Source organism: Phalacrocorax aristotelis, chromosome 1 (assembly GCF_949628215.1).
Source record: "Phalacrocorax aristotelis chromosome 1, bGulAri2.1, whole genome shotgun sequence".
Classification (NCBI taxonomy): Eukaryota; Metazoa; Chordata; class Aves; order Suliformes; family Phalacrocoracidae; genus Phalacrocorax; species Phalacrocorax aristotelis.
In genome coordinates, this window is record NC_134276.1 from 88,773,588 (window position 1) to 88,800,639 (window position 27,052).

Sequence of the window (27,052 nt, forward strand, 5' to 3'; positions counted from 1 at the left end):
TACACCAACTGCAATGCAGAAAACCAAGAAAAATAATAAGGGCAAGATTGGCTACTCAGATTCAATGGCCCAACTGCTTTGTCACAGTCATGACCCAACAGAAACTAATTCGATGTGTCAGGGTGCTGTGAAGGCTGGGACTCCCTGGGGGCGCTGGGCAGGGGCTGTTGGGCTGGGTGTTGCCCTCAGGGCCAGGACACCCTGGCCATCTTGCCCTCAGCGTAGGGTTCTGGCAGGCGTCTGTACCGAGACCCTAATTCCCTAACAGGTGCTGATGCTCCCAATTGCCTGCATGCCTGACATTTTTTAATTGAACGGGGACTAAAATACTCTGGCTACTAAAGGGCCATGTAAAACCAGGGCATCTTTGACCCCCAGCTTACTTCTAGTTATTCCGTCTTTGAATTTAACTGGAAAATATGAAAATAATTCCCTTGATAAAAGGGAGGTGCTAAGCACTGAAGAAATTTAGCAGTGTTAGCTGTGTTATCAATGCTGTAATTAACTTTTCCTAAGCGGCAAATCCTTTCTTCCCTGCACACCTTTAGAGGCTCTTTATCACATATGCAAAAATTCGGGAAGGCACTGGCAGAATGAGCTGCAGGAAGCATTTCTGCACCAGATGTGTGCTGAAAAACATAAAGGAGGCAGATACGAGGTATGAGAAATCCAAATGGTCCAAAACCCTGCTCTTAGCAATATTCAGCTTATCCTTTAATCTATTGATCCCAGTGGCACCTTCTATTTAGCACAGTTTGTACCACTAACTTCTCTTTATTCAGGCGGATTGTTTAGGAGTGAGGTTTACATGTATGCTTGTTCCTGTCTTGCACTGGTAAAATGACGATAGATTTATATATGTGCATTTTATGTTCTCTCAAGCAAGTCTTGCAGTCTCCTTACACACAAGGTTAGGCAGAGCTGTTGGCCGAGTCTGGGATTTGTATTTGTCTTAAGTGTGTGTATGACCAGTTTTCAGATAATTCGATCTATTGGTTACATCATCGGTTTCTCCAGTCTCGAGAGAAGCTGTCAAGAGTCCACTTGATGGGAACAGCACACCTCTGTTTTCCAGTGACTTTGCCCATGTCTTCATTCTGGTTTTAGTCCATATCAGCACAGACAAAAACAATTCCAATTTTCACATGTGCTGGTTAATATAGGTTAAAAAAATTCCCAACAAAGACCGAGGGAATGGCAGGAAGATGTGCTGGGGGAGGTTTAGGTTGGATATTAGGAAAAGGTTCTTCACCCAGAGGGTGGTGGAGCACTGGAACAGGCTCCCCAGGGAGGCAGTCATGGTGCCAAGCCTGACGATATTCACAGAGCACTTGGACAACGCCCTCAGAGACATGGTGTGACTTTTGGGGTTGTCCTCTGCAGGGACAGGAGTTGGACTTGATGATCCTTGTGGGTCCCTTCCAGCTCAGGAGATTCTATGATTCTATGATTCAATGCTGTGACACTGTTTGTATTGCAGAAAGGGTTTGCGTTTAGAAAGACAACTCAGTAGTTAACTGTTGTCTTGCTATCTTTTGAGGTAGAAGTGAAATAACACTAGGACTACTTAAAAATGTGAAAGGTTATAAAATCAAGTGGCCTAAATTTTGAAAATGTCTCATTCATTGAAGTTGCCAATTTCATCTTAATTTGGGGAAACATTGTTCTGTCTTTAACATAAAATATTATCTTCTGCCAGATAATTCTGTGACTGCTTTCAGAGTTATCCCATAGATAAACCAAAATCAAATCCTGAAGAGTGTATAACAAAAGTTTTAAAACACTTTTTCTCATCTGCCAGAAAAGCTTCAGAATTACAGGAGAAGTTTCATTTTGTCAGCCTTGATTAGATGACATGCCTCTTCAAGGCGGTCATTTCTATAACCTGCAATTGAAGTGATTTTAAAAGACTTTCCAGCTATTAGAAGCTATTTTGTACATTAGATCAGGATTTCTCAATCTCAAATTCTATAAAGACAATCACAAGAGGAAGGATGGAGGGAGACTTTCAGTGACTGAAGAGTACCTGTTGCTTTTGTAAGTCAGTTATAAAATTAGAGTAATATTATCTTCTATGTGCTGAAGTTTATACTGAATTCATTGGAGAAAAACAAAAAAAGAGAATTTGTGACCAATTATTGTCATCAGGTACATTTGTCATAAACGTACCTAAACCACATGATAACAAAGCAGGAAAAAGTAGGCAGGGATTTAATTTGGTGGTACATTTTAGCTCTCAAAGGCCTGGCTTCACTTTTGATTTTAGCAATCAAAATTAACTTTAATTGTATTCAGGTGCTTTCTCGGGTAAAAATTGTCTTTTCAGGAGATTTTAAATATTATCAAGAGTTGAAAGTTGATGGACGCTGGACATGGGACTGTCTTCACAGGGAGTACAGTGTTGTAGGAGAGCCAGTAGGGCCCCATCTACAGCCACAGTAGGCCTCGTGTTATGATACAGTGGACTCTTCTGTTTTTAAACCATTTTCCTTTGTATTGCTTAAAACTTGTTTTGTTACATAAAACAAAGGCGGCCTTTCTTTGTTAAGTCTCACACAAACTGCAAAACCTGCTGAACACTGATACGATTAAGGCTAAATTTCAGGCTAAAGCCAATTGCGCGTGCAACACTTTCTGTACTGGCTGAGGCAGATTAACAGTAGATCGATCCCAAGCGCTAGTCCAGCGCTGGCAGCTGGATGTCGGGGGGGGGAAAGAGGATGAGCCGAGAGGATGCCCCGCCGGGCGGGGACAGGACTCCGTCCCTCCCGTTCGGCCTGCCCCTGCCCCCCACCCGACGGCCCAGCTCCCAGGCGCCCGCCCGCCTCACGCCCGGCCCCGCCCCTCGCCTCGAGACCACGCGCCTGCGCGTTGGGGCGACCCGGCCGCTGGGGAAGGGCGGCGGGCGGGCGACACGCGCCGGACGCTCGTGCTTGCCCCTCCCTCCCCCTCCCTCCCCCCTCCCCCTCCCTCCCCCCTCCCCCTCCCTCCCCCCTCCCCCTCCCTCCCCCCTCCCCCTCCCTCCCCCCTCCCTCCGCCGGCGTGCGCGTGCGCCAGGCCGGGCGTGAGCGCGCGGCGGGGCGGGGCGGGGCGGGGCGGCTCCCCTCCCTCCGGTCGCCCCTCCCGCCGGGCCGGGCCGGGCCAGGCCACAGAGGGTGACGGTCGCCGGCGGTCTGGCCGCTCCCTTGGCATGAGCGCGGGTGGCTGCGCCGCCGCAGCGCCTTAGTGCTGCTGCCGGGGAGGGAAGGGAGCGGAGAGGAGCGGAGCCGGGCGGGCCGCGCCGCGCCGCGCCATGCGGCTGTGTGGGGCGCTGCTGAAGAGCCCCGTCCCCAAGCAGATCGAGTACTACTCCCGCTTCTCCCCCTCGCCGCTCTCCATCAAGCAGTTCCTCGACTTCGGTGAGTGGCAGCGGCCGCCCGCCGCGCTCCCCCCTCCTCCTCCCTCCGTTCCCGCCGCGGGGGTCACCCCTGCTCTCCCGTCGCGCAGGAGTGGCCGGGGCCTGGCCCGGGGCGGGCCGGGGGCAGCGGCGGCGGAGGCCGGTGCTTAGGCCTCGTCTCCTCGCCTGGCGCCTGGGCCGGTCCCTGCGTGCGGCCCGGGGAGCTCGGGGTGCGCGGGGGTGCGCTGCCGCCGTCCTTTGGGCCGGCCCCGGCTCCCTCCCCTCGCCCCGGGAGGCCCCGCGGGCCGATGGGGACGGCGTGTGCCGGGCGGGCGCCCGCGGTGGCAGCCGGCCGCGCCTGGTCGCTGGCAGCCCGGGGGTGAGCGCCCCCCGCCGCGCAGCCCGGCCGCCGCGGCCTCCCGGGGGTAGGTGGCGGCGGGCTGGGGGGGCCGGCTCGTCCCCCTTCCCTCGCGTTGTTCCGCATAGCGAGCTCCGCGGGGAAGAGGGTCGAAATAAGGGTTTCTGACCTGAAATTCTGCGAGCTTAGCGGCTGAAGGAAAGAGTAAGTTACTTGATCTTGAAAGTGAAAATTCTAATCTGCCGTGCTGCAGAGATTGGGTTGCTGAAATCTCCGGCACGAACAGTACTCGCCTGTTTAGAAAATTCACACGCTTTAGGAAGTGTTGCTGATGAATAAATAGCATTTTTCTTTTCGGAAGCACTGGACTGAAACCCAGGAATGACTGGTGTTGCTGCTACGGGACTGATGTTTTGATCTAGATAACAATAAACTCCTCATATCCGTTTCAGAGGTTATTTGGTTCCCCGTCTGGCACAAGAGTTGTTCAGATTCTATTATCGTATGATTGTTGCTGGTAGAGTGAATATAAATGCCATGTGGAACACTGTGAAGCTTGGTAGTATGTTCCTTCATTCTAGTATTACACTAAAGGTGCAAGAACACAAAAATGAGCCAGTGGTGTTAAGCCAGAAAGTGATTAAAAGTGGAAACAATTGCACGTTTATGGCAATGGTATTAGTGAAAGAATGCTGCAAGCATTAAAGAGCCAATGCTGGGCTTGCTACCGCGTCTCAGTGAGACAGGGTTTTCTACTATCCTAAAAAAAATAACACAGGACACGGCATGATTTTACACTAAAAGGAGAACTTGACTAGAACCTGTGCTTTCCTTCTCCGGTCTCTGCTCATGTGAGTCTGTTCTCACTTCCACACCCCTTCCTTTGCTGCTCTGCTTTCCTTGCACTGGCATTTGTGCTCCTTAGGCTCTTGCCAGTGCAGAAAGACGTGGCAATGGCATTTGTAAATTGTTGCTGTGGAAATACTAATGTTTGTGAGGCTTTACAGTTGTGACTAGAGAGGTGTAAAGATTTCAGCCTTTGTTTAAACGACTTGGGTGTTTTGGCAAAACTTTGCTTTTTGGTAGGGATTTCTACTGTTCTAAGTTGTACCTGCAGTACTACTTGCTTTTGGACATATCTTGTGTGGCAGCCTTTTAATAATGCTATTTTTTTTTTAACCTTGTAGTGTCTGTACTACTTTATGGTTTGAAAAGTGTCTCATGATTGCCCAGGAAGAAGTAGTCTTATTTTATGATTGTAAGCCTGGTTTATGTTAGTGGAAATGAACAGAATAAGAACGGTATGTTACAGCCTGGGCAGCCCTGTTCTTTGGATGCGCTCCAGTCTGTTGTCACTGGACGTGTCTGTGGAATCTTGTGTGTGCGTAGGCTATATACTTCAGTGTATTCATGTCTTAAGACTAATGGCAAACTATATAGTCCTTGACATTTAAAACCTCTGAAGAAAAAAATGCCTACAACCGTTCTTCTAAGATAACCAGGAGTTTCTAAGATTAGTAGTCTTATGTCGCATCAGCCTTGCTAAAACTATCAGCTTGATCTTAATAAGCCTGTGGGCCACTTAACGTCTCCATTTACTTTCTCTTGAGTGCATGTGTTTACTTAGAAACCTCGAGTCAGATGATTACATCAGTTTAATCAAATACATTAAAAACGATGTAGTTATTTGGCTTGTGTGATCCTAGGTGTTGATGGCTTTGGGTAATTTAAAGTTCTGTTTTGGACTTCAGAGGCTTAGGAAAGAAATGGGCAACAAAACGTAAGATGTTAGTGCAAGAATTTTAACACTCAAGGCGTGGAAGGCCTGGGCAGTATACACTACATCAGGGAGCTGTGTTGCTTCTACCTGAATTACCCAAAAGAATTTGCTGGTGGCATAGGCAAGTATTCAAGAAAGCAAATATGCCAAGCATAAGGGACATGATACTAAAGGTGCAGTTCAGCTGTGTTTGCCTAGCCTGACTGTTTGATGGGAAGAAGGCACCGTTTTGTAGTCAGCTTATAGAGGCTACCTAATGTCTCACTTCAAAAGAAATGGTATTTTTGTTGAGCTACATAAATGTATATGTATGTGTGCACCGTGGGGCTGTAGAGTGTCTGTTGCTTTCCAATGACAGAAATTAATGATGATTATTTAAAAACTTTCTCATGTAGCTTAATTCAGTTAATTAAACCACTGTAAAAGGCAGTTTGGATGTTTAAGCTAACTGACTAGTACTAAAAACCTGTGAAACAAACCAGAAAGCATTACTTCAAGCAGTGGTTCTCAGTTGGTTTTTATAGCTGAGTCCTGTTTGTGTCTACATACCGAGTTCTGCCCTGTGTGATTTACTTTGTCAAGCTTGCAGCTGTCTTTGTAGCTGCTGGAACTGTGTAAGAGGTTACTGTGGGACTTCTATGTCACAAAATGCGAGTGCTCAGATTGTGCTGCGTTTTTCTTTTTTCTGTGTGTGTGTTTAGTGTTGGCAAGCTCTTCTTGAACACTTACAATTTCTTTTTTTATAAAGTGCATTTCCTAAGATTCTTGTGCAATCTCATTCCTTTGCAAAATCATGACCTCTAAGTGTGTTCTAATATAAACAAGTTTTGACCTTGTTTAAATGTTAGTAGGTCATTCTAGGTTTATTCAGGCCTCCATAATTTTTCTGGTCTGGAAAAAACAAAGCCAAAAATGAACCCACTGAATTCAGCTCTGGAAGTTATTCTGTAGATTTCCAAGTGCAGGTGTTCCTAGATGACCCAGTCTGCTATAATTACTAAAATATATTTTCTAAAATTTATAAGTAGAGATATAGTTTAACATTCAAGTACATAAATCTTTGTACATTTTTTGGGCTAGACTGTTTGGGGTAAAAAAATGCCCATACTGGAGCACTGCATTTTGTGTCAGCTTTGATACAGCACCTCAATTTAGATTTGCTTCAGCATGCAAGGCAGGCTTTAGAGGGTGACAGGGTAATCCCACATAGCCAATAATATTCATCAGCAACTACATACATGGGTAACCAATCTTGACAGGGTAATCCCACATAGCCAATAATATTCATCAGCAACTACATACATGGGTAACCAATCTGTCACGTATGCCTGGGGAAAGTACATAACCCATCAGACAGGTCTGTTTGAGGGCAGAAGAGTTTCTGTGTCTAGAAGTGCCTAGTGTTTAAAGGAAGACTCAGAGGCTTGAACTCCTTCTGTGGGCACTACAAGCTGCCTGGGTAAGGGCTAGGTGTGGGCCAAAACCCTTCCTTACAGCCGTACTAGTGCTGAGCTGTGCCCGAGCTAGCAAGCTTCATGCAACTGCTCGGTTTGGGTCATGTTGGGGTACCTCAGTTGACAGTAAAGGTATTAATAAAGGTTCCATTAATTGAATGGTGGTACTAAAAATGTTACATATAAAATAAGCACAGATAAAGACGGGGTGAAATATAGATTGTGTAATCCTTAGATCATGCATGAAAGTAATTTGAAGTTGTGCTAGTGCTGTATTGTGAATGTATGCCAGTGTTCTGCACTGGTGTAATACTCTCGTTGCCCCTGTGCAGCTTGATGGAGTGCCTGAGGTTTTGCTAGTCTGAGGTTTGTTTCATCAGAAACGCGTACCATGTGCTTCTGGAGCTTGTTTACTACTGAAGCTCTCTCAGCCAGTTGTACTTAACTATATTCTAGGGTCTTCTGTTTCAAGTCTCAAACCAAATAGTTTGGATGAATTTTGTACCTGTGAGAGATAACTTTGCTTTTGATGAGCTCTTCATGTGTACAGGTAGAACTTAACAAACTGGCACTTGCCCCTCCTTATTTGTCATCTGTTAGTGTTCATATACCACATAGCTACTAATGAGTTTGGTCAAAAGAAGTCATGCTTATACTTAAGATAGAAGATAGGGAAGCGTAGTGAATTCTTGTGGAACGTGGCTTAGGAGATCCTGATTTCGTACGTTACAATCAAAATACCTGTGGCAACTGCTACAGCTACTGGCATTGAAAATATCACAAAGGTTGTAATTTAGTAATTTTACTGTAGCGTAAACAGCTGAGCATGCAGCAGATAATCACAGTGAGTGCATGCAGTCTGGGAACTGCTGTGTGCTGGGGCATATCTGGAGGAAAAGCTGAGCAATGGATCCTCCCCATTTTTAAATGTAATTTTTTGGTATGAAATCTAGATTATGTGGTACCTATTAAACTTACCTGTCTTGAGGAAACTTGTAGGCCTCTTGCAAAACTGATATAAAGAGGAAGCTGGGTATTGGCATTGCTGTTGATTGCTGTCAGTTGTATGTGCAGTGTTAGATCAGGTTTCTGCAAGGGTGTTTACAGTGCATGTTGTCATGTTGACAGCAGGCGTGCATCAGCACTGGAACTGGAACCGTGCCATGGAAAAGGTAACTAGCAAATACCATTTGACCAACAAGATGTGGGGGTAGGAAAACAAAGGTTGAAAGCAGCCTTATGTCTCAAAACATAATTATTAATCTTCTAATGGAAGATGACTATTAGAATATTTTTTAATTAAAAAAAAACATTAGAAGTTTAATGTGGGTTTTGGGGTTTTTTTAAACACAACATTAGTGGAGAGACTGTGCATCAAAGACACCTACAAAGTTTTGGGCTAGAAGATACAGTTAAATAATTACCTTCCATTTATTGCATACAGCTGTGTTTTTTCAACTGCTGTCTCTGCATTGACCTTAAAACCTTATATGCAATTTCGTGCACCTTGAAAAAAAATTTCCTTGTAACATGAATGTTAAGCATTGGTAGGTTAACCAGTGAATCGGATCAGAAAGATGAATGCTAGTCAGACGTTACTGTCTTTTATTTTCATTTGACTGGCTTCAACTTCCAAACAGCAATTTTGTTACAGCTTTCATTGATAGGTTGGGATCCTTTGATGTCTGGGATTTTTTCACTGAGGTATTTGTAATTGTGATGGAATATTTTTATCTTGATTTTGTAAAGCTAAATACATTCTTTAAATAAGTTATTTCAAGCCTCATGAAAATACCATGGAATTAACTTGTTTGGGTTTTCCAGGATTTGCAATATTACTCTTTAAAATGTGTCTGTTAAAGCTTTAAATAGAACCCTGATTTGCCTAATACCAGAGTAGAATCATTTTACTACTCTTGTTTTTACCTTGAAAGACTATCCCTTTGTCACAGTGAAAGCCAGATTGTCTGTCTGCTTTTGCTCTTATTTTGGGGTTATTGCTGCTTTAAATTCGGTCCTACTTTCTCTAGATCTGTGCATGGATAAAGTCTGCATTTCCCAGTATAAAAAGGGGTTTTATTTGAGTGGGGTACAGCACAGCAAGTAGCTGGAAGCCTTTGTGTGATGCAGCTGTTGTTATTTATAACCTGTTACTATTTACAACTCTGCCAGCCTCTGGCAGGCAGGGATATTCCAATACTGTATATAATATTGAAGGTTTTTATAAGGCCTGATATTGATTGTTGTGTAGGTCTGGAAGAGCCATTGTGGTTAAATAACTTTGTTCAGCAGTCACTATTGAACTGTGATACGGTAGAGAGATTTTTGTGTGTGAGCACTATGTAGTAGTAGATCATGGTGCATTTCGTTTACAAAATTATCTGTATCAGTCACTTTTGGAGACTCTTTCAGGGATTAAGTATGCTTGCTTTTTTTTAGGAAAGGTTTGTTTTCAAATTTTATGCTTCTAGTTAAATCTTCCTAAGTGCAGTTCTGCAAAGTTCTCAAGGAAAAAGTTATCATTGGTTTAAGTTTCTAACTGTTTTGATTAAATAGTTAATAAGGTAATAAAGGAACACTTAATTTCTACAAGTAATTGAGACTTTATATAGTCTGAATTCAGTATTTTAGTATAGTTATAGTACAAATACCATAAATTGCTGTGGATGATTGAACTGGATCACCAAGGCAGTAGATTTTTTTTTGGGGTGGGGCAGGGAGGATTATAAAGGCTAAGCACAGGAATTTCTGCCTTCAGTAGGTGATTTGACTGGCCACTTCTTGCCTGTAATCACAAGCTAGTAGTCTGCAAGTGAACATCCTCTGACTGATGGGATTGATTTTATTTTGTTTCCCTAATTGGTAGAAAATTTTAGTCTGTGGATTGATCAAAGGTGCTGCTGCAGTCCTCTGCCTTCAGGTGCTCGGGAAGGAAGACAATGTTAGGCTGCATATGTACATGTGTGCATACTTGTGCATTTTTTTTCTGAAGCTGATGTGGCCTTGAAGGAGACAGTGGAATGTCTTTTGGTGAAAGAAAGAAGACAAGAATGCCTAATCTGCATGAGGCTGTAAACAAGGTTTTGGTTTCTTGTTTTTGAGTAGGGGTTTTTTGTTTTGTTTAATTTTGGGTTTGTGTGTTTTGTGTGGGTTTTTTTTTTAGCAAGTAACAAGAAATAGAGAATGCAGCTTGATAGAAATTGAGAACTTGACAAAGCTACCTTCTGGAAGGACAAAAAGATGGGATTAGCAGTTCTTGAAGATCTAATAATGTTTGGGATACCTTCCCCGCCCCCCCCCCCCCGCAAACTGCTAGAAATTATTGAAATGTCTGCTTTAGGCTAGATTTGGACAAATAAGGAGGTGCTTGAAAATCTGAAGCTTAATTAAATTTTGGTGAGAATGATAATGAATTGATAGCATTCCTTCCCCTCAGGAATGGAAGAAATGACAGCTAGTGATTTTAAAGTAGCACAATTTTTACAAGCTAAGGAAATAGGTAGATAGGGTCTTTCCTAAGACATAAGGATTGTAAGATGATCTGTCAATTTCTGAAAGAAATTCTGATGCAGGCAGAAAAGAGCAGTGGAGTGGTGTTAGGAATTCCAGAAATACTGTTTATTAAAAAAGAATTGTCTGAAAACAAGGACCTGTATCTTGGATTGCTGTACACATAACAGCTAAGGTGAAAAGTCAGGGGGGAGAAAAGCAGATATAAAGGTGCTGAGATAATTTATAGCAATGGGGGAGAATGCTGAAGTATAGCATTTACTTGATTAAAGTAAGTACATAATGATAAAGACTACCAAATTCATCTCTGCTTTGATCTTCAGAAAAAGATAAATTGTATCCAGAAAGTTAAAGAAAATCAGAACTTCCCCCTCTGTACAATTTTTGGGTAAGTTGTATGTTTAGACCCTCTTGGCTTCGTGGGTGCCAGTAGAATTAAGCCAGTGCTGTGTTTTGTGCATAGCTGACCACTTTCTTCTGCAAATGGGAGGGCCTGGTGCAGCTCAGCTGTTGCTTACAGGCTTCTGTAAGGAAATAACTGATGGTGATGGCCCCAGGGTTGTGGAAGTAGGGAAAATACACTACTTTTAAAGAAATGGAAGAGGAGGACATTAGACTAAGTCAGGCCAACTGAAGTAGCTGAAAAAATGATAGAGCTAATAATGAAGTAATACATAGATAAGCACCAAGAGATATATGGTGGTAAAGAGACAATCAATTGTGTTGAGGCAGTCTGATTTTCAGGTTAATTTGATGTTTGCTAAGGCAGTAGCAGTAGATGCTGTACCTGGCTTTTTGTGAAGTTTTGGCACAGTCCCATGTGAACAAATTCTTAATTAAAAAAAAGAAACACAAAAAAACCTGGAATAACTTTTAAGATGAGATTGCTATATAGTAGCTGTGCAGCTTTCTGGTGGCTTAAACCCATCCAGCAGCTGGGCACCCATGTGGGTGCTTGCTCCCTTCTTCCCACACCCGCAGCAGGACGGGGGAGAGAATAGGAAGAACAAAAGCAGGAAAACTTGTGGGTTGAGGTAAAGACAGTTTAATAAGGAAGGAAAGAGGAAGAGAAACAAGTGATGCAAACGCAGTCACTCGCCATCTCCCACAAGCAAGCTGATGCCCAGCTGGTCTCAGTGTAATGGCTCTCTTGGGAGGCAGAACCACCTAGTTTTTTATTGCTGGGCATGACATCTGGTGATATGGAACATCCCTTTGGCCAGCTTAGGTCAGCTGTCCTGGCTCTGTCCCCTTCCAGGCTCTTACCCACCCTGACACCTACTTGCTGGGGTGGGGGCCGAGTGCAGGAGAAAGAAAGCCTTCACGCTGTGCAAGTGCTGTTCAGCAATAGCTGAAACACGGGTGTGTCATCAATGCTTTCAGTCACAGCTCTGAAGCCCGGCGCCTTATGGGTTGCTGTGAGGAAAGCTTACTCTGTCCCAGCCAGGCTCAGTACACATGTTTATGAAGAACGCTATGTGTATTCTGCATTTCACTAGCAGTCATTTATCTTCACAGTACTGTTCTGTGGAGAGTGAGGACTATTTCTCTACTTCTCCATGGTCCAAAACAATATAATCTGTAATAGATAAAACAATTCCTAAATCTATGCTCAATTCTAATTCCATAGTTGCTATATTAAAGCAGCTTTTCTTGGTGCCAGCTATCTTTAATATATTAGTGTTTTTTAAAAGCCATCTTTTCCCCAAATTTGCTGAAGTATTTTGTAGGCTGCAACTTACCTATTGTAAAATGTGTTTATGATTTTGTGTGTGTTCCTGGAGTCAGTTAAATGTAACTTTTCTTCTTGGAATAGTAGGTTCAAAGAACAGATTATAGCACTGAACTGTGACTGAGATATACAATTTTAATCCTTTTTCTGATGCTTTGTGTGTTATAGGAGACTATTATATTGACTCTGAACGTTTCTATGTAAATGTGACATTGTCTCTTACATGTTCCTTTGCCCTGTTTGTTTAAATTATTTTCTTTGCCTGGAAAGAGGCTACTCCTACTCTGTGTGTGTGTATATACATTTATATATATATATATTTTTAAAAATATATAAAACCAGAAATGCTAGTTTGTAGTCAATGTAAAATAAGTAACACAGTATTAGAAATACTTCTACTTACTTAATTCCTTAAAATAATATATTTGTGCACATTTTAACTGATAATTTTCAGTATTAGGTTTAGGTCTGTATAAATAAAGAGGCAAAGTTAAAAAGTTACAAAATGAATTTTTGCTAAAAATAATTTACATTTTATTTGCTACTTTTTTGTTTTAGTCATTGTTTGTGCTTTTCTTAAAGATTTTATAGGCTGGATAAATACATTCAAACCTTGGTAACTAGCAGTGGCATAGAGGAATCCTCTAATCCTTTTTGCAGTGTGGTTTGTTAATCATCAAAAGCATTTTGTGACAAGGTGGTTAACAGTCTAATACATCTCACCTCACTGAGACTGAAGGGAAACTCTACCATGTGGTATTGGCAGTATTTTTATGTAATTGGTATTAACTGTGTGAGTCTTTGCTTATAAACATTAATTTTATTTATGCTGGCTATTGGGAATATTTTTCCCTTTGGCCTGCTGACAGGGACTGAAGGATGAAGCATAGATTTGTGTTTTTCTGGAACAGTTAGTGGGAATTATGGAAGTTTTCCATAAAGGTTAGGGAGGAAGTTGTTAAATCTGTGAGAGCTTAGGGAGAGTGTTAAAATTTTGGAATATCTAATTATAACTTTCAGTGTGAAATAGATCCTCACCTTTTATCTGAGGAAGAGGTGAGTATAAGCTCAAAGGAGCAAAATGAGGTCTCTTCTAGTCAGTTTGTTTTAACAGAATCTGATCGGAGAGCAACAAATGGAATAAGGTTTCTTTGGCTTGGTGTTGTAAGCCTCATCTCCATTTTAAAACTAATTTAAAACATTTTAAAAATTTTGAGTCTCACCAGAACAAAACACTGAATTTTGTTTTGTCCAGGATCTCCTGTTTGAAAGCCACAGAGGCCCATCGCAGCGTAGGCCAGGGTTGATGTGCTGCATGGTATGCGCACCGCTTTCTGCTCTCAGACTGTTTCATGCTTAGGTCTCAGGAGTGTGAGTGGAAGAGGAGCCGATCTAGTCAGTCTGAAGAGCCACTTTTTTTTAGAGGCTCCTTGTGCTTGGTTAAGGAGGGAGTCTTTGGGTTGTATGTGTAGCTCTAGGATCAGGAACCTGATCAGGGCCATGGTTTGTCCTAAGAACATTTTGGCTCTTTGCCTGTCACGTACTGTGGAGAGTGCCTGTGATACAGGCAAGGCAAAGCTTAGCTGCCAAAATGATAACTCTGACTTCCAGCCTACTCCCGAAATATCCTAAGGAAAGACAACCTTGGGCCTATGTGAATTGGTCTAAAAAATAGTACAGCCTATGGGTAATTGCTTGAGCACCTCTGCATTAAACTTTATAGATCCTTTTGATTACTGTGCTTTCTCTTGGCAAATGCTTTAAAATACTCAAAACGTTATTAGAACTGAGTGTTAAGCAGTTAAATATTAGTTTTAGATTAGAGAAGCTTATTTTTAAAAACCATACTTTCATTTTAATTCAGGTTGGCTTAGACGTTACACATTACTGGTTTACAGCTTTTACAAGTGGTTGTCTGACAAACCAGTCTTTTTGAGAGAGATGGACATCTTCCCTTGAGTCCTTTCAGTGAACGGAAGGCTGTGGTTTTCAGAGTTAAAATTAATGATTACAGTTTGACTAAGACTTGGATAGATCTACAGTGTATTGTGCATCTGTTAATTCTTCCTGTTTATCTGTTCCAGTTCAGTAGTAAGTTAAGCTGCTTTCCAGCACAGTCAGTTTCCTTTGGAAGAACATTTACTTGAAACAGGCTTACTGGAGTCACAAGTTACATGTTGTAACTTACTACAGTGTTATTACCACGTTTTTTTATTATTACATTAGTGTATAGCTAATGTAATAATAAATGTAATGATTTCATCCATGTTGAGCTGTCCAGGTGTGCTAATGACAGCTGCCCGACATTTTGTCCTTAACCTGCATTTACATGAAAACGTGAACTGACTTTCTGTTGGCACCAGAGGTATTCACAGAATCTCAGGTTGGAAGGGACCTCAGGGATCATCTAGTCCAACCTCTCTGGGAAGGGCACAGTCTAAACAAAATGGCCCAGTACCCTGTGCAGATGACTCTTCAAGGTGTCCAACGTGGCCGAGTCAACCACTTCCCTGGGGAGATTATTCCAATGGTGACTGTCCTCACTGTGAAAAATTTCCCTCTGCTGCACATTCGGAATCTTCCCAAGAGCAATTTATGTCCGTTCCCCCTTGTCCTCTCCATGTGACTCTGTGTAAAAAGGGGGTCTCCATCTCCTTTGTAGCTACCTCTTAAGTACTGGTACATGGTGATGAGATCCCCTCTGAGCCTCCTTTTCTCAAGGCTGAACAAACCCAGCTCTCCCAGCCTATCCTCATATGGCAGGCTTCCCAGTCCTCTGATCATCTTGGTAGCCCTTCCCTGGACCCCTTCCAGCCTGTCACATCCTTTTTGTATAGAGGGGACCAGAACTGGACACAGTACTCCAGGTGTGGCCTGACAAGCGCTGAGTAGAGCGGGATGATGACTTCTTTCTCTCTGCTGGCGATGCCCTTTTTGATGCAACCCAGCATCCTGTTGGCCTCCTTGGCTGCAGCAGCACACTGTTCGCTCATGTTGAGCTTTCTGTCCACCAGGACCCCCAGGTCCCTTCCCACAGAGCTGCTCTCCAGCCAGGTGGGTTCCAGTCCATGCTGCACTCCCAGATTATGTTTTCCCAAGTGCATGACCTTACACTTCTCCTTGCTGAACTTCATAAGGTTCTTGCTGGCCCACTCCTCCAGCCCATCCAGATCTCCTTGCAGAGCAGCTCTCCCTTCTGGAATGTCTACTTCCCCACTCAGTTTGGTGTCATCCGCAAACTTCATCAGGCTACATTTGATGCCGTTATCCAGATCACTTATAAAGATACTGAATAACATTGGGCCCAATATCGATCCCTGGGGGACTCCACTAGTGGTAGGTTGCCAGTTTGAGAAAGAGCTATTTACCACCACCCTTTGGGTGCGGCCTGTCAGCCAGTTCCCCGCCCACTGCACAGACCACTTGTCTAGGCCGTAACGCATTATTTTCTCCAGGAGGAGACTGTGGGGGACCATATCAAAGGCCTTGGAGAAGTCCAGGTAGACAATGTCCACTGCCCGCCCATGTCAGCCAGGCAAGTCACTTTGTCATAGAAGGCCACCAGGTTTGTCAAACACAATCTGCCTTTAGTGAAGCCATGTTGGCTTTTCCCGATCACATGCTTCATTTGACTTGTGATGGCCCCAGGAGGATTCGTTCCATAACTTTCCCAGGGATTGAAGTAAGGCTGATGGGCCTATAGTTACCCGGATCCTCCCTCGAGCCTTTCTTGTAGATAGGAGTAACATTTGCCTTCCTCCAGTCCTCTGGGACATCCCCTGTTCTCCATGACTCCTCGAAGATTATGGAGAGTGGCCTTGCAATGATGTCAGCCGGCTCTCTCAACACCCTCAGGTGGATGGTGTCAGGGCCCATCGATTTGTGGGGGTCAAGCTCCTGTAGTAATTCATATACCAGCTCTTCCTTCACTGATGGTGGGTTGGTGTTTGGATCAATGGGCAATTTTGTTCCCAAAGCCTGGGACCCTACAGTGCTGGTAAAGACAGAGGTGAAGGAGGTGTTGAGGACCTCTGCCTTTTCTGCATCATTGGTGATTGATTTTCCTTTTCTGTTCAACAGTGGGCCTATGTTTTCCTTCTTTTTCTCCTTATGGTTGACATGTCTGAAGAACCCTTTCTTGTTATTTTTTATGTCTACAGCCAGTTTCAATTCAAATTGGGCTTTTGCTTTTCTAACTGCACCTCTGCACACTCTGGCAATGCCCTTGTAGTTCTCAGCGGATAATCTTCCACTTCTCCATCTCTGGTGTGCTTCCATTTTGGATTTGAGTAGACCCAGGAGGTCATGGTTGAGCCATGGGGGCCTCTTGCTCTGCTTACTTCCCTTTCCTTTGTGGAGGATAAATTGGCTTTGTGCTTCCAATAGAGAGTTCTTGAAGAACTCCCAGCAGTCACTAGCTCCTTTGCTTTCCATGGAAGCTTCCTATCGAATCCCTCCCAGTTGAGCCCTGAGTGAACTGAAGTTTGCTCTTCAAAAATCCAGAACCCTTGTCTTAGAGCTGACCTTCAGCACACTCAGCAGGATCCCAAACTCCACAATATTGCGGTCACTGCAGCCAAGGCTATCACTAACCGAGATATTACAAAGCAGGCTTTCTCAATTTGGGAATGGCAAGTCCAGCAGCGCCTCCTTCCTGGTTGGCACATCTAACATTTGTATCAGGAAACAGTCCTCTACACATTCCAGGAACTTGGTGGATGACATGCGGGCTGCCGTATTGTTCTTCCAGCAGATGTCTGGGTAGTTGAAGTCCCCCATCAGGACCAGGTTCTGTTGGCCAGAAGCTTGCTTTAGTGTCCCAAATATTGCTTCGCCACTGTAGTTAGGAGGTCGATAGCAGATGCCCACTGTGAGGTCCTGCTTGGAGATGACCCCTTTGACTTTAACCCAGAGGCTTTCGATAGAGCAGTCGCAATCACCAGGGTTGACTTCGATACATTCAAGGTGTTCCTTGATGTAGAGTGCAACTCCTCCACCTCTTCTACCTTGCCTGTTGTTACAAAAGAGCTTGTGACCGTCCATTGCAATCCCCCAGTCATTTGAGTTGTCCCACCATGTTTCAGTTACTCCTATGATATCATACCCTTCATGTATATGGCCATAGTAATTAATACACATATGGCTTAAGCTGACTCTTCTAGAGATTTTGAAGATAAGTGGAGATAAGTTTTATTTTTTTTATTATGTACAAATTGAAGAGTACTTACACTTATTTAATTTTGAACTTCTTAAGTTGAAGTCTAGACCTTTTGGCTTGTCAGTGGGATTTGGCCTGGTCATTTAGACAACAGAGTATAGGCTAATGCATTCTCATTAGTGAATGGTATCCTGAAATTTTCCTTTGGAATAGAAAGTAAATGCTGCATTTGGCCTGGCAGTCAAAGAGTGCTTGAATCTGTTGTTAGTTGAATTGCATAAATCAGAAATAGTTTATTAAGCTCAGCTGTTTCTGTACTTTAGCTCTGGTAACTTACCCGTATGCTGTGGAACATGACTGTTGGAAAGTTTAACCAGAAGGCTAACTAGCACATGAGCTTGCTGGTTTGGATTACACTTAGCAATGAAATGGCACAGAGTGGAAATCGATGATCATACGATGTTAACAGCTAAATTCTCATCTATGAACATAAATAATTTAGATTGAGAAGACTTGGTGTACCTATATCAGTGTGCTTTCCCTTAGACTGCAGAGGTGCAACTAGTAGTGGGAATTGGACTGAAGAACAGAAACAAGTTATGTGGGAAAGCTTACTTGCAGACTTAATTCCTCTGGTTTTCTGGCAGTGGTTGTTTAACAAAACTTAATTGTTCAGGCTTCATAAAAGTGATACATTTATTATAGTTCAGTAAGATGTAAAAGTATTTTCCTGTCCTTAATTCTTCAAGTTTTATTTTTTGAAACTTCAGAGTTTCTCCAGTTTCCATACTGACATAGAATCAATCTCTTAATATGCTGATCATATGCACCAAGTGAAAGCATGTTCTTAAAACAGGGCACTTTAAAGAAAAAATTGTAGGTGTTGGTGGAAGTAGCCATCGAGAGCAGTGATGGGCTGAAGTTTAGGTCTGGGATGTCTGAAAACAGGCTGAATACCTAAGGTTAGTGTGGGCCGAATCCTTAAATTTGGCCATCTGCTGGCTATCTGTGTTGGAACAGCTGTACAGGTGGTGGTTGCTATCCTGTAGCACGTGGTAGGATGGAAAAGGGAACCCAATTTCAACGTACAGCTTTCTTAGAGGCAGCCTGTGGCAGAGAGTAAGGGTCAGCAAAAGTTAACATCTCCAGTTACGATGCGCATGTTCTTTTCCCCTTTGCTTCATCATCTTCATTGGGTTTTACAAAGCCTCGTCTTTTAACAAACAAACAAACCCTGTATACCTTTTGTCAGATTGGTATTTTTAGTGATTGGTGAGATAAATACTTAGAGTATGCTGAAAATGTCCTTATTTCTGTTGGGAATAGCAATGGTTTGGAGTTGGGATTGTTTTGGGTTTGGGTTAGGTTTTTTTGGTAGCTACATTTATTTGGGCTGTGCAAGAATAGCTTGTTTGCCTTTTAATATATAGCCCATGCTTCTGAAGTGGTGTATCATCAGTGGAATTCACTGATCTTTCCTTAGTTCTGTTTTCCTGGCTTCAGCAGCAAGTTATTAGTTTTAACCTTTGCCCAGTCTGCTCTGATGTCTTGATCTTTTTGCATATTCTTTTGAAGACTTCTCCATCCCTCTGCTTCACGTCTTTGTTTTGCTTGTACAGGAGCTAAAGTGTGTTCTGGAAGCTCAAGAGAGCAGATATGGTTGATCACTCCTGCCTTCCAGTCTTTCTCCTTTATTTTGCCCTAGATAAAAGCAATAGCAGTGGTTTCACAGGGATAGGAGGTGAAAGGCTTCTGATCTTCTTTTTATGGATTCTGAATGGAGTCCCTCCTCTCAGACATGCAAATGGAACTTTGCTGCTTTTGAGTCTTGAAGTAGTGTGGTATAGCTAATGTCTCAGCTCTGTGTTAGATATGTAGTTAATGGAGAGAACTAGACCTCTGGGTGCAGTGAAAAGACTAAAAAGAGCACTTAGTTTCTTCTTTTCCTGTCTCCTCTGACAGACAAGTGGTAATACTCAGAAACTACTGGTGCTTTTATGAAGTGACCCTGGCAGTCCAGTACCTGCTAGGGCTGTGACAGCCCTATTAGGTTTTTGAAGCAGGTGACTTTGATCAATCATCTATGAAGGATTACTGTTCTCAAATGGGTATTTCATGAATGTGGGAATCTGGCAGTCGAACTGAGAGCATTTGATAATGTTCTGGAGACCCCAGAGTTCATGGTCTCATGCTGAGTTTCTGCCCTCTTCTCCAGCAAAACTGAGGTTTGTGTACAGCCTTCTGTATGGAACTAATCCTTTTGTAATCTGAATCTTGGATAGCATAGTATTGCTCTGGCAGTTTGGAGAATTTGCCAGAATTGAATCAGGGTCTGCTGCATGTGTGTGAATAGCATCTACATTGTTTGTGCCTCTTGCTGCAAGACCCAGAGCAAAAGTTTTCTCTAGGCCCAGCTTTCCAACAGTTGTCCAATTCCAAAGATACTGGTTCAGAGGGAGCATTGTGGTGAACACTCATTCCTTCCAACTGAAAAATACTTCCCGTCATGTGCTACAGGCGTATGATCCCTAGAGCCTGAGTTACATTTAGTTTCCATTTCTTAACACTATGGAGCAAAAGGTGAAAGAGGAAAAATGGGGAAGAGATGAGTAAATGCTCAGAAGAGTTGAATTCCAGAGAGGAAAACAGATTAGTAGAGAAAACTGTCTGGAAGTAAAACTCTGCTTCCTGAATTTCCTTTGTATCGAAGGTCCACCAGTGGTAGTATTGATGTATCACCCAGAAACATTCCACTTTTAACCTTTTCCATCTGGTGGTGTTGCATTTAGAAGACTTAATGCGTTCAAGCTTGCTTTTGTGACCTGCATTACCTTGAATCTTCTGGATCATGTTTTATTTATATGTTTTCTTTTCCCTCTGATTCCTGTCTAATTGAATAAATGGCATGATATATTTTTGGTGGAAATGTCTAACACCTTTTCATATCTAAGAAAATTGATATTATTATTAATTGGCACGTTCTGGGTGAAATTCTTATGAAATCCTCGTCTTACTGTCTTATTTAAATAAGTTTACCTATATTCTCAACTTAAACATAAGCAAGGACAGTCAAATCAGTTCTTCATGTGTGTCATACTTCACTGCATAAGCAAATCCACTATTATTTAGAGAGACTCTCTCTCGTGGATGGTGACCGTTCCAAATGCATCAGTGTTTCAGTAGGTACCATTCCCACTGTATTGTTACAAACCCTGGCTTGTTTATCTCATGTTATACAGAAGGTTGTCTGTAGAATATTCTTCACTGACCTTAGTTTGGTGTAAAGTCCAGGAGATCACTGCTTAGATCCTTGTTTGACTAATGTATCTTCTCATTTTCACTATGTTGAAGGCTGTGTCTGTTGTCAGTCCGTTACACTGACTTGTACTCAAGCAAAAGAGTCTCGAGATTGGCATCGCACTCTCTTTGGTGCTAATTTTGAACTGAAGATTTGAAGGTGGCAGAGAGGAGGCCACGAATACACTTTGAAAATGTATTTGGTGGTGGTTTAGATGTTTTTAATGTGAACATACTCATTTTACTTAGAAAAATGTAGTTGGAAAGCACTAGTAAAGAAGGTGAGGCAAAAAAGAACCCTAATTCATCACTAATAGTTAAATAATAGGAGTAGTGGACTGTAAAAGCAAAGGCAAAGGCCCTGCCATAGGTTTAATGTCAAGGTGGGAGTGCTGTATGGATAATCTTAGTAGAAGCTTTTCTGTCTCTAGCAGTGTAGATTCTGTTTTGTCATGACTTGAACAGCAAGATCCCACTTCCCCATCTCAGAGCTCGGTGTCTGTTGCTGGCCATAGATGGCAAGATGCCTGTTCTGAGGTAGACCCCACAGCTTTTTGATTCTTCCTAAGTCTTGAATGCTTTTCCTGTTTATATCCTGTCTCTGGAAGACATTTACATACGGTATTTAACCAGTAGTTGCACTGATGTCTGTAGGACTACTCAAGACAGTAAAATTACAAATAAAATATATAAAGCTTTTTCTTTATGCCAGTGATCCTCACATTGCATCTTCTGACGAGACTTTTCTGCAGTATTCCTATAGTTCAGTGTTTCAGTGATCTAGAAGTGAAAAGTTATGACTCCTCGCTTTAAAATGAATGTTAATTTTATATAATTTAACAAGAAGCAATGCACTGAAAATACAGCTTGATGCTATCAAGTGTAAAAGCAGTGGGCTTTCTATTTGTAACAAATAACAAAAGCTGTACTCCTAGTATATTATAATGCCTTACTAGCATTATACTTCCATGTCATTGCATTCTGCCTTGAAGTCTGCTCTTGGTTTTCAGTGCACCAGAATGAAACAGCTCTCTGATACAGCACCCCCTGTTTTTGGAAAGAAAGCTAAATACAATCTTTGGTGCCTAGTACAGTGTATTCTCCACTAGGGCATATAAGATTACTGTATTCTTCCATTTGTATTCATACAAAGGTAAGCAGGTCATTGTTTTACATATTCGTATTATTGCATAGCTTCTTGGGGGCTGCAGTATAAATCAAGGAGAGATTATTCATAAGTTTCACTTTCACTTTAACCCTGAGAGGGTGACTTCAAATTCTCTTTAACTGAAATTGATGGATTTAAACTGGCTTTAGCCTATGGTGTTTAGGACAAAAGCCTGATTCTGCCAATGTGTATTGACCCAGCTAGTGTGATAACAAAATCAAGAATGAATGATGTGTATTTTGAAAAAGAAGATAAAGATGTAACGAATAAAGCCAACCTATTAAAAAAAAAGAAAAAAAAATCTGTAGGTTAAACCTGCAAAAGTGGCATTACACCTTACTAGAAATCTGTTTCTGGAAGGGTCTTTAGAACTTAGACTTACTTGTGTATGGTAAATTAGATTAAGAAAAACCCTAACTTATAGACTCAAATTTTATTTTCTGTGCTTAGTAGGATGTCCCTCACTTTGACTAATGTGGTTGTACAGGCATTGCTGTGAGCAACAGCAGCCAAGGAGCAACTGTTAGGACACAGTACGCCTTTTGCTTCAAAAGCTGGAGGATATCTAATTATTGCTGATCCTAGTGAATAGCCGTTCTCTCTTCCTGTGCACATGCTGTTTGGCAAGCAGATAACTGACCTTACACTAGAAGCCAAAGCAACTCTGTGGAGGTTCTCAGATAAATTGAATGCAGCTAAACAGCCGATACTCCTTCTGACTGTGTGCCCCGAACCAAAAAGATGTACTGAAGTTACAGTGAAGCAAGCCTTCAAGTTAGGCAGGCTTGAAACAGAACTTCCCTTCCTTTTTGTGCACTGCGCATGCAAAGGGACCCCAAAGGGCTCTCTACCTGAAACACAGCTACACATTAGAGCAAGGGAACTCCTTAAAGTTTAGAACTGCTGAGGTCAGACAGATTTGATAGAGATGTGCCCTTACTCATGGGAGGAGGGGAAGTGGGTCTCTTCTGCCAGCCAGCTTTCCAGTCTAGCGGCTTTTGTTGTCTGCCTTGCACAAACTCGGGGACTGTGTCTGTGAAGGGCCTTTCAGACTTGCACAGGCTGTGGGTTCTTGTTCACCATTTCCTCGTTCTGTCTGGGCTGTCTTTCATTCCTTTTGCTTTTTATTGCCTAGAAAATAATTAAACATGCTCTAAGTCACTCTTGGAAGAAGCAGTTGTCCTTGTTCCTGAAGGTTTTTCCAGCTCAGAAGGGTAGGGGGAGCTAGTCTGAGAGTCTTTTCTGCTCTCCAGCCAGTCTTCCTAAAAAGACCACTATCTACAATGACTTGTGAACAAACAAGTGTGTATCCTCTATTGTAGGTAATATGGTATCTAACTTAATTGAAGGATTGAACTCTGAAATCATTACTGTGCTTCACAGGAAACAACAATGTAATGTCATGTTTCTTTTGTCTAATTTTGACAGGATGTGTGTATTTAATTGAAGATATGAAAATGCAAACGAGTAAAATAGGTCCAAATGTTTGCTGGAAGAAAAATAAGAGTTGCTGACACTAATAGAATTTAATGATCCACTGATTGATGACACATAAATGAGCAAGAAAATAGGGAAACCCTAATCTTTCCTGCATGTTCCCCCAAGCTTGTGTTATGGTTTGGGAACTAATCCATCAATGCATGTTACCTATGCAAAAAAGGTGATAACTCTGCTGTTCAGCTGATTATAATGGGACTGTCTTAAATGTATCACCTTGATTGTGCTGGCGGCATTGTACTTGAGTCTTTCAGATTGCAAATCTCAGTGATTATGCACCTAGCAGTGCTTTTAACGCTTTCTGGCTTGCTTGAACATAATTTATAGCTCTTGTATTATGCCTTCACTCACAAATTTTGCAAGCGGTTTTGCTGGTTATCATCACAAAAGACATTTGCCATCTTTCTAGATGAAAGCAGAATACTGACTGTTCATTACAAGTAAAATGGATTTTAAAAACTTTATTTTAATTTACCTGGATTCTTTAGAAATTAGTTATGGTGGGGAGTTCCCCCACTTGTGAAATGCCACAAAATATAAAAAAGTATGTCAAGTGAGGTCTGATCTTCCATCTGAACTATTTGGGCAAGAGTCTTAACATCTTATACTTTCAAATATTTGTAGTTGAAGTTTTATAGATACCTTCAGTAACTAGGTTAGCTTAAGAATGCAATTAGTCACATTGGTAGTCGTGTCAGTTTTCTGGTTTGTGTAGGGTGGCTCTAGAGAATTATCGCTGTTCCAACTAGGTCCACAGCCAAATATTATTATTTTGCTGGATCTCTTTTATTTGCTTTCTGACTGGTTTGGATTTTTACTTTTATTTTCAAAATATTATGCTGGATAAAAATCTATTTTAAAGGTAAAAGTCTAAGATAATCTCAGCTGCAGCTTTTCCAAATGGGATAGTGGTGACAAGCACTACACTTTCTTCCCAGGTGGTTAGTAAGCATCTTCTGGGCTAGTCCTAGGAGGGATGGTGACCTTTGATCTTTCCAGGTACTGCTGAAATGTTTAAGTACTTAGTAGGTTTGAAGAGCCTGTGACATGAAACATCAGCCAGCTGATGCCATTCTGTTTTGTCCTTTATCTTTCACTCCTCACCCTCCATTACGTATGCATCATGCACTTCAAAAGCTCACTTTAGTAGAAAAGTCATACTGATAAAAGCTAATATTTTTGGGTCTTATTTCCAGCTAATATCAAGTCTTTGGTATGTGCCTACTTCTATAGGATGAGAGACTTTTATTTCTAGGAGAGAGGATGAGATGATGCGAAATGAAGAAGAGTGTCAGATAAAAGGGGTTAAGCTGTAGGAAGGTAAAAATATATATATATTGGGAGTGAGAGGGAAGTGAAGGTGGGTACTGAAAGAAATTATTTTGAAACTGTTTTATGTCCACAAGTGACCTTTTTTAATCTTTTAGCACTGGGAAGTAAAAAATTTCATCTGCTGCAATGGACATCTGTTTTTCTTTCCTTCTAACAGGTCGTGACAATGCGTGTGAGAAAACTTCATACATGTTTCTGCGGAAAGAACTTCCTGTGCGACTAGCTAACACCATGAGAGAAGTCAATTTGTTGCCTGATAACTTACTTAACAGGCCTTCAGTTGGGCTAGTACAGAGCTGGTAAGTTGAAAAATAAAAGTGGATAGAAAAATTAGCGTAAAACTAACATGTGTTGCTTTACTCGCAACTCAGCTTGAATTGTTGTGAACTGAAGTCTCTTTTCTGCCTTGAATTTTTTATAATGCATGTTTCTTGGCAAATGAGTTTCATTATCTTCTGTCTAATGTTAAGTAAATAATATTGATCTTGGAGATAAGAATTCTTAAGTTAGTAAAAGCATACTGTTGTCTCCTAGATAATTAGTGTCAGTCAGTAACTTCCAGGAGCAAGCTTTTAAAATATTCCTTACTGTATTGTACCTATGACTTCTTGAAATAGCTGTTCTTTCTCCGTATTCTTCTTTGTCAAAAATACTCAAAGAAAATGTAAACCTCATCTGTTCTTCTCGTTACTAGATCTTTAAAAACATAACCTGGTATTCCGTGGAAGTTATGGAACAGGACAAAAATCTGGTGCTGTCCAGTGACTAACATACTCCATTGTAATAACTGGTGTATATCTGAACCGATTCAAAGTCCTGTCACCTTTTCCACAGTAATTTTCTAGGCTATTTGCATATTCAGTGAGGTGTGGAGACTACTGCCTTGTATGTATTAAGCTCTAAAAAATTGTTGTTCATGGGATATTTATTGTCTCTCTACCTGCTAATACTTGATCCAAAGAATTTTTTGTAAAAACATTCTTTGCAGTGTACAACAAAATTACCTTTGTGAATAACAGCCAATCTAAGTGTAACAGCAGCTAATGTTGTAGGCTTCTGTTCATTTCAGTCATAGCCCTTGAGCCAAGAAATTCCACATTGACTGTATATTGACTTCTGGGTTTGGTCTTGTTTATCAAGCTTCAGACTTAGAAAATATAAATTAGGATATGTGATATAGTGTACTTGGGTTTAAATATGTTTGTCCATGAAAGGTAATACTAACTGTTTTGACGACCACTTCAAACATAGTGATTAAGTGCTTCAAATAAATGTAAATGCTGCAGAGCCCCACAGCAACAATTACTTCATGGTTAAGGGGCAGCTTGCAAGGGTTTAAGTCTTGTATCATCTGTCTGACGTTACTGGAAGTTTTTATGACAAGTAAGAAAGAATGCATAATATGCAGGCCTTTTAGGCTTTTTCTAATCTAGATGACTCGTGAAGCTGTCTTTAGTGAAATGTGGACGGACAGATAAGTAAATGAAGAAAAGGAAATAATTTTTTTGTAGGGACTCTACAGCATAATTCTTCTAGGCCAAATATATGTTCTGTGGCAAATGCTTCTGCCTGGCTAATACAGAGCCAAGCAACATTTGGATCACTTCTGCAAAGGAACTGAATGGGTCTTCAGAGAGGATGCCCCCTTCATAATTTTTTGCTTAGAGGTTTGAGGACTCATGGGGTGACTTTTATGGCTATAATAGATCCTACTCATAAAAAAAGGAAGTTTTGAGTGTATTAGAACTTATGACTGTAAGATACTTGACCAAATCATATATTTTATATGACAATGTGATTTGCACTGTCACAGCTGTAGACTGATAGTTTGCTGTTAAATGGGCTGAAATATCAGACTTCAACGTGATGAAGGAAGTTCAAGTGCACATCCAACCCAGAGGTGGAAGTTTGAAGTAAAAACGTCTGTCATAGTGTTCTTCTAATTTTGTGAACTAGCAGTTTTTGTGGGAAGGAATATCTTCACTGACATTATATAAGAATATTTTTGTTATCTCATGTCAGAAGCAATAAAAGTAACTGGCGTGTTGTTTTCCTGATTACAGATTTGGACTTTGACTTTAAAGAGCTTATTTCTTTTCTGTTTGGTGGTTTTTAATTGCTTTTTTCAACATTTACCTGTAGGTGGTAAGACCTAGTGATGAACTGGTGACGAACCGTGGGCAAAATTTACTGAATCACGTAGATTCTAAAAAGACCAAAACAAAACAGTTATATTAACTTCAGTGTGAATGGCCTTGAGTATTATGCAGCTATTCTGGTAGCAGGTTTTGAAACATATTTATAATTTCTTAACCCAAAGTTTAGACATAGAGAGATTCCTGAATTTTATGCAGTAGAATAAATATAAATTTAGCTGTTCAGCTGGTTTG

The 27,052-nt window shown here is 41.6% G+C and overlaps 1 protein-coding gene across 1 annotated transcript in view; it reads left to right on the forward strand.

Annotated features, from left to right (window-relative positions):
* The first annotated feature begins 3,116 nt into the window (after positions 1-3,116).
* PDK3 (pyruvate dehydrogenase kinase 3) overlaps positions 3,117-27,052 on the forward strand; it is a 56,665-nt gene continuing 32,729 nt past the window's right edge. The window contains exons 1-2 of the mRNA XM_075097409.1: positions 3,117-3,398; positions 24,820-24,961. Of these exons, the coding sequence (XP_074953510.1) occupies positions 3,293-3,398; positions 24,820-24,961 (248 nt within the window). The 5' untranslated portion in view covers positions 3,117-3,292. The remainder of the gene's footprint in view (positions 3,399-24,819; positions 24,962-27,052) is intronic.